At 50.4% G+C, this 5,877-nt stretch overlaps 1 protein-coding gene and 1 long non-coding RNA gene across 2 annotated transcripts; one reads left to right on the top strand and one right to left on the bottom strand.

Moving 5' to 3' along the window:
- Window positions 1-14: 14 nt before the first annotated feature.
- On the top strand, window positions 15-3,103 carry DUSP1 (dual specificity phosphatase 1). Its single transcript, XM_023259591.2, has 4 exons — window positions 15-643; window positions 927-1,072; window positions 1,425-1,644; window positions 2,065-3,103. Exons 1-4 carry the CDS (start codon window positions 277-279, stop codon window positions 2,433-2,435), a joined length of 1,104 nt encoding a protein of 367 aa, XP_023115359.1. The 5' UTR covers window positions 15-276; the 3' UTR covers window positions 2,436-3,103.
- Window positions 3,104-4,494: 1,391 nt separating this feature from the next.
- Window positions 4,495-5,665, bottom strand: LOC123379548. Its single transcript, XR_006584121.1, has 2 exons — window positions 5,539-5,665; window positions 4,495-4,690 (listed from the first exon to the last, which is right to left on the bottom strand). It is a non-coding gene; the product is annotated as an uncharacterized LOC123379548 (long non-coding RNA).
- Between the last annotated feature and the right edge of the window lie 212 nt (window positions 5,666-5,877).

Genomic DNA, 5,877 nt, shown 5'->3' on the forward strand with positions numbered 1-5,877 from the left:
GGCCACATATAAACGCGTTCCCCCGGGCCGAGCTCGCTGCGAAGGACGCTGGGCTGTACGTGTGGTTGGGGCCGGAGGGGCAGTCAAGGTAGCAGCAAAGAAGCCGAGGCGGCTGAGAGTCCCGCACGACGCCCCCTCACTCAGTCTAAAGGCAGTTTGGGGTTCGGCGCAGACAGAACCAGGGTCGGGCTCTTCCTCGAAAGCCGTTGCCCTGCCCTTGGCTTCCGAGGACAAAGAGCACCTAAAACAGGCACGCTGGGGGCGCTGGGGCCGGCCATGGTCATGGAAGTGGGCTCCCTGGACGCCGGAGGCCTGCGGACGCTGCTGCGGGAGCGCGCGGCGCAGTGCCTGCTACTGGACTGCCGCTCCTTCTTCGCTTTCAACGCCGGCCACATCGCCGGCTCGGTCAACGTGCGCTTCAGCACCATCGTGCGGCGCCGGGCCAAGGGCGCCATGGGCCTGGAGCACATCGTGCCCAACGCCGAGCTGCGCGGCCGCCTGCTGGCCGGCGCCTACCACGCCGTGGTGCTGCTGGACGAGCGCAGCGCCGCCCTGGACGGCGCCAAGCGCGACGGCACCCTGGCCCTGGCCGCTGGCGCGCTCTGCCGCGAGGCGCGCGCCGCGCAAGTCTTCTTCCTCAAAGGTACGCCCTCGGGGAAGCTCGGGCGGCCGCCTGCCCCTTCCCGTTCCCCGCCGCTTTGCCGCGGGACCCCCCCTGGCCCTCAGCCCCTGCGGGCCGCCTCACCGGGAGCGCGTGGGCGCCCGAGTCCTGTTCTGGGGACCCGGTGGCTTTGTTTGGCTTTAAGAACAAAGACTTGTCTGGGCCTCTCCGGGGTAAACTTCAGCCCCGGTGGGTGGGGGGAGTTGTGTGAAGGTGCCCTGTCCCGGATACTAATGGAAACAAATATGTCTCTTTGTCTTCCCAGGAGGCTATGAAGCTTTTTCAGCTTCCTGCCCGGAGCTGTGCAGCAAACAGTCGACCCCCATGGGGCTCAGCCTTCCCCTGAGTACTAGCGTCCCTGACAGCGCTGAATCAGGGTGCAGTTCTTGCAGCACCCCACTCTATGATCAGGTTAGTAGGGACCCGTGCCAGAGGGGGAAAGGAATAGCTGGCAAAGAAGAGCAGTACTAGTGAGAATATACAAAGTAACCTTCAAGTTTATAACGGAGGGGGCACAGGGATGTTATTTATCCCATGGTTAAGTGGTCTGATGGAACGGAGTCTAATTGCTGGCATTACAGAAATGAACTTGGTGGCTCTGCCCAGGCAAATGGGTTTATTACCCTATTTATTTATACTCCGGCAACAATACTAAATTCGCTCAGTATCTGAAACTGACCTTTCCAGCAGGGAGTTTTTGTGGGGATGGGCTCCGGAATTGACTTTGTGCGAAGCTTGACAAGTGGATATTTCTGGATTTCAGGGTGGCCCGGTGGAGATCCTGCCCTTTCTGTACCTGGGCAGTGCCTATCACGCTTCCCGAAAAGACATGCTGGACGCCTTGGGCATCACTGCCTTGATCAACGTCTCGGCCAATTGTCCCAATCATTTTGAGGGTCACTACCAATACAAGAGCATCCCTGTGGAAGACAACCACAAGGCGGACATCAGCTCCTGGTTCAACGAGGCAATTGACTTCATAGGTAAATGGACAGATGCCTGGGACGTCTGCCTTGCTCCTCCCGTTTTAGTCACTGAGCCCAACTGTATGGCAAGGACTTGAATGACATTTGTCTGAGCCTTTCTCCGTACGTTAATATCAATCTGGGGCAGGCAGCATCCCTGCAAAATAGGGATTTCGTGCCCCATTTAATAAATTAGCAAACCGAGGTTCAGAACATGGAGTTGACTTACCCATCAGCTTCATGGAGATGCCTGGTTTTGGTTTAAATCCCTTGCTGTTCCTTGCACAATGCCTGTGTTGCCTCCGCAGAACGCTGTGTGACGGCGTGACGTGATGTTGCCATTCTCTGGACAGGACACACGTTTCTTAGGCACCCTCTGCCTGGGGTTAGGGTTGTTCTCGTGAGCTCTTGAGTAACTGGCCACCCTTTGTTTTCCAGACTCCATCAAGAACGCTGGAGGAAGGGTGTTTGTCCACTGCCAGGCGGGCATTTCCCGATCAGCCACCATCTGCCTTGCTTACCTCATGAGGACTAACCGAGTCAAGCTGGACGAGGCCTTTGAGTTTGTGAAGCAAAGGAGAAGCATCATTTCCCCCAACTTCAGCTTCATGGGCCAGCTGCTGCAGTTTGAGTCCCAGGTCCTGGCCCCACACTGCTCAGCAGAGGCTGGGAGCCCTGCCATGGCTGTGCTGGACCGCAGCACCTCCACTACCACCGTCTTCAACTTCCCTGTCTCCATCCCCGTCCACTCCACGAACAGTGCATTGAGCTACCTTCAGAGCCCCATCACGACCTCTCCCAGCTGCTGAAAAGCCACGGGAGGTGATCTCCACAACCCCCCGGGGACTCTAGGCGCCCTGAGGAGAAATGCAATAACTCTGGGGAGGGGGCTCGTGAGGGCTGGTCCTTATTTATTTAATTTCACCCCGAGTTCCACTGGGTTCCTGAGCAGTCATGGTGATGATTGAGCGTCAAGGCGTTTGCTGAACTCCGCACGTTCGGGACCAATATAGTGGGTACATCAAGTCCCTCTGACAAAAAGGGGCAGAGGGGAAAGGACTCAGTTAAGGAGCCGGTTTCTTTTTGCTTGCTCCTGTTTTTTGTAGGAACTCTTCATGCTTGACATACCTACCAGTATTACCATTCCTGACGACACACACCTATGAGAATATACCTTATTTATTTTTGTGTAGGTGGTCTACCTTCACAAATGTCCGTGTCTACTCCTAGAAGAACCAAATACCTCAATTTTTGTGTTTTGAGTACTGTAATACCCTGTAAATATGTCCTAAGCAGGTTTGTGTTCAGCACTGATGGAAAGCACCAGTGTTGTTGTTTTTTTTTTTTCAGTTGCCAGCAGTTGTATGTTTGATTATTTATGAACTGAAATAATATATTTCTTTTAAGAAAGACATTTTGTTACATAAGGATGACTTTTTTTTATACAACAGAATAAATTATGGCATTTCTATTGAAACCTCAATGCTTTGTTTCTTGGGCAGCCCCAACTGATCCCTTTCCCCTCAGTGAAACAATCTGGACAAGGGCCTCCCTGACATATGTCTTGGGATCTGGTCTCCTACTCCTTGGTGGCCCTTCCAGTCCAAGGTGGCTGGGTTGCAAGGAAGGTAGGAAAGCGATCTGTCGTGAAAAACCAGGTCCTGTAGCTGAACTCTTAGTATCAGATCCAGGTGTCTATCCATGTATTCCTACCCTGTTACACAGGGAGCCCAAGTGTTCCCAGAGCCAAAAAGAAACGACCATTTGCTTGGGTTGCTTTTTTAATTTAATACTTTGCCCAGGATAATATAAAAAGACGCCTTCTCCTTTCTGAGCCGTGCTAGAATTATGAGGATGATGGTTTTCCTAAACCGCTGACATAAATGTGGTCCTACTATGTGTAAGGTAGGGTGCTACCTGTTCCCAAAACAACTCAGCAGGACCGTTTTTGCAGACAAAGCTGCTGAGACCCAGCATAGCTAAGTGGCAGTGGGGGAGGGGGGGGAGGGGGGGAATCGGTCCCTACATCTATCTGTTTTGTTCCCTAATTCTATGTGGTTTGCACTTGATCATTTGCTTCTCTCATGTGCTCCCTTTTTGCCTTTGAAAAGACTTTTATTTTTGTGAAAAGAATACGAAGCACTCTAAGTAAAATACAACATGGACAAATTGCCTGAAATTCCCACCCCCAACCTGACCATTATTCATGCTTTGGAGTACATCCATACCAGCATCTATCTATCTATATGTATATTATACATTATACACACACACACATATATACACACACATATATAATATATATATATATATATATGTATATTATATATACACACACACAGAATTTTTGGTGGCGGCCTCCTTCAGGTCACTTGCTAGTCTGATTTCATAATTTTGTTGAAGATAGGCAATCAGATCTGACTTGCTCTAGGGTAAGATCCTGGATTTTTGCTCTTGTCAATCAGGCCAAAACAGAGATGGTGTAATTGCCTACCAACTCCTAATCCAGTCTATGATGTTGAGTTAAATAACAGTCAAGCTCTTGGGTCACTGGTCCCTTAGCTCCTGTCCCCGCTACTTGTCTCTGGATGAAGTGATGTAGGAAGCAGAAAAGGAAACCTCTCTGTTGACTTTAGTAGTGCCCTGAACAGTGGTCCTGGTCCAGCCAGGTCATTTAAGGCCTTGACACACAATCAGTGTCCTTGACCTTTACCCACTGGTTTACCATCTGCCGCTTGACTCTCATGGCCTGAAAGATCCTTGTGTTCTAAGTTCTAAGAACTCACCCTGAGCTGGCAAGCTCATTTCCTTGGCTGGGCTTCCCATTGGAAGTGTGTTCGTGCCTTTCAAAACAAACCGTACCCAGTGTTTTTTTCAAACCCTAGAAATTTACTATTGCAAATATCTCCTTTCGTGGAAACCTACCAGCAACTTCAAGTCCATGGCAGATGCCGTGGCTGACTTCCCCCGTGGGCTCAGGCCATCACTTTCTGCTTAACAGGCACTGGCTGAACCAGAATTAATCTCCAGTGTAATCCACGCAGTGGAAAAATACAGCTGCTGCCTAGGGGAGCCGCCAGTGAAAACAATTCACTCACTTCGCCTAGTCCAAGCTGCCCCACTCCCGTCAGCTCAGGAGAGCAGGGTTGATAACCATCTTTCTTCTTGTATCCGATTCCTGGTCTTTGGGCCCTCCAGAGAATGTCACTTTTGGCTTGATACTGCTTTTCTTAGGGGGGAAAAAGTACCTCGTGATGAGGAGAAAGATACTCAAACTATTAAAATGTTTGTTTCTCAATGGGAGATTGAAATAGAGACAACTCCATCATTTAATACTTATGATGTGGTAATAATAGCTCTCAATTTTAGAGCTACCACTGTATTAACTGCTTCACACACCTTCACCTTAAACCTTTAGCAGCAACACCCATTTTACAGAGGGGGAAACGGAGGCTCAGAGAGACGAAGGGACATGTCCAAATTCACACAGCAAGTAAACAACATCGCAGAGATTGGAACCTGGGTCGGAAAGACTGGGAACCAAAGTCCGAGTTCAGTCCAAACATCTTGAGGGAGTGGGGAAAGGACGAATTTTGTAGCCAACCAGACATCATTATGGTTTTACCACATAATTTTGGGGGTGGAAAAGCTATTTATCCTTCTGGGCCTCAGTTTCCATACGTGTAAAATGAAGTCATAAAATCTGCTTCACGAGTGAGGGGGAAATAGGCTCACGGATGGCAAGTGCCTGGCAGGTAATGGGCCCTGGAGGAACATTTAGGTCCCATTCCCCATTCCTAACGACTTCTAGCGGTTCTCTGGTGTCAGTTTTCCCACTCCAAAAATGACCAGTTTGCCCTGGATCTAATGGGTAAGATTCCTCCGGGTCTTAGAAGATGTACCAATGCATACTTTATGCTTTTCTGTGGTTTCCATTAGGATAGTTCCAACCGCAAACGCTTCCACCGCATCCTCGCCTCTCCTCGGAATTTTGCAAATCGTAGCTAATTTGCCTCGGACTTGCAGCCTCCGGAGGCCATTTCCCTCCCTCCCTCCCCAGCCCATCCAGGATGACATCATGGTGTGTACACCTTTAAGATTATATAAATCTGTGATCAGACAGTGGCCTCCATCCCCATGGTAACGCGGAGGAGTTTCCCTTTTGTGAGGAAAGCTGTCATGTCACTTCCTGCTGCTGACAAATCAGTTTAGGAGATTAAAATACGGGGGGGGGGGGGGGGGGGGGGGGGG

The sequence above is a fragment of the Felis catus genome, chromosome A1 (genome assembly GCF_018350175.1).
Source record: "Felis catus isolate Fca126 chromosome A1, F.catus_Fca126_mat1.0, whole genome shotgun sequence".
Taxonomy (NCBI): domain Eukaryota; kingdom Metazoa; phylum Chordata; class Mammalia; order Carnivora; family Felidae; genus Felis; species Felis catus.

What these genes read in the sequence shown, in the direction of transcription:
- DUSP1 (XM_023259591.2), top strand. Translation starts at nt 277, where the DNA reads ATGGTCATGGAAGTGGGCTCCCTGGACGCCGGAGGCCTGCGGACGCTG. An exon ending in GCACCCCACTCTATGATCAG is followed by an intron (nt 1,073 to 1,424) that starts GTTAGTAGGGAC and finishes TCTGGATTTCAG; the next exon opens with GGTGGCCCGGTGGAGATCCT. An exon ending in CGAGGCAATTGACTTCATAG is followed by an intron (nt 1,645 to 2,064) that starts GTAAATGGACAG and finishes TTTGTTTTCCAG; the next exon opens with ACTCCATCAAGAACGCTGGA.